The sequence below is a fragment of the Penaeus monodon genome, chromosome 28 (assembly GCF_015228065.2).
Source record: "Penaeus monodon isolate SGIC_2016 chromosome 28, NSTDA_Pmon_1, whole genome shotgun sequence".
Lineage (NCBI taxonomy): Eukaryota > Metazoa > Arthropoda > Malacostraca > Decapoda > Penaeidae > Penaeus > Penaeus monodon.
The window spans coordinates 31300-32245 of record NC_051413.1 but is presented as its reverse complement, the minus strand read 5'-3'; the positions used below and the strand labels follow the sequence as shown (position 1 = coordinate 32245).

Below are 946 nucleotides of genomic sequence, written 5' to 3'. Positions count from 1 at the left end.
ACATGATGCTTTTTCTAGCTGAGAGGTACCTATCCCACACAAATAAGATAATACAATTTCTCTTATAGGATAAGATGCTGAAGGAGGGGCGGAGAATGCGAGAGGAGAGGCCAACAACCCAGAGGTTTGCCGACAACTTCTCAGAAGGAACTCGCTCCCGGTCACGAAGAGCCGGCAAAAACCGTTCATATTCAGAGTTTTATAACCAGTGAATTTGTGACAGGTGGAGAAAGAGAATGAAAAGAAGAAAAAACTCTTCTTGACCCTTTAGAAAAAAAAAAAATAATAATTTTTTAAGGAGCATTAAACTTTATAGGAGGAAAAAGTTGAATACCTATATGTTGAGAATTCATTAGCAGTGCAGTGCATTTTAGGGTGTGTTGTGTATCCGTTGGCATTGCAGTGGTAGTGAATACTCATTTTACTTTCATAGAAGAAAAAAAGAATTGTGAGAATAATCACATGCAGAGTAGAAGAATGTTTTAGTTATCATGTCCTATTTTTGTAGAGCAGAAAGTCCTGTATTAGCAGAAAATTGTTATCTAATACATATCCATTCATTTGTAAAGTTGTAGATTTTCGTTATCTAGATGGAACTGTTGCATTTGTATTTTATTTTTTTAAATGTTTTTGCTTGTTTTAGAAATTTATGAACCTAACTTACTCAAAAGCCATGGGTGAAAAAAATAGGGTATATAAATGTGGTAATTATGGAAAACTTGAAACATTGCCAGATAGAACTCAATGATCCTGAATAATCAGTTCTGCAGAAGTTCTGCATTTTTTTTTCACCTGTGCTCAAAAGCAGATTTTTGCATTTTAACTGGTAGACTATCTTATAGTAATTTTTTTATTTTTATTTTAGATTTGTAATATTTGCAAATGTTTTATATTTTGATATTTTATTTTAAGAACATTATTTCCAGATTGTATGAACTCTTTACAT

General features: G+C 32.2%; 1 protein-coding gene across 1 annotated transcript in view; it reads left to right on the top strand.

The window, feature by feature from the left end:
* LOC119591238 (M-phase phosphoprotein 8-like) overlaps positions 1–772 on the top strand; it is a gene marked incomplete at its 5' end in the record, with an annotated part of 9263 nt that extends 8491 nt beyond the window's left edge. The window contains 1 exon segment of the mRNA XM_037939945.1: positions 69–772. Within this exon segment, the coding sequence (XP_037795873.1) occupies positions 69–212 (144 nt within the window).
* Positions 773–946: the final 174 nt, after the last annotated feature.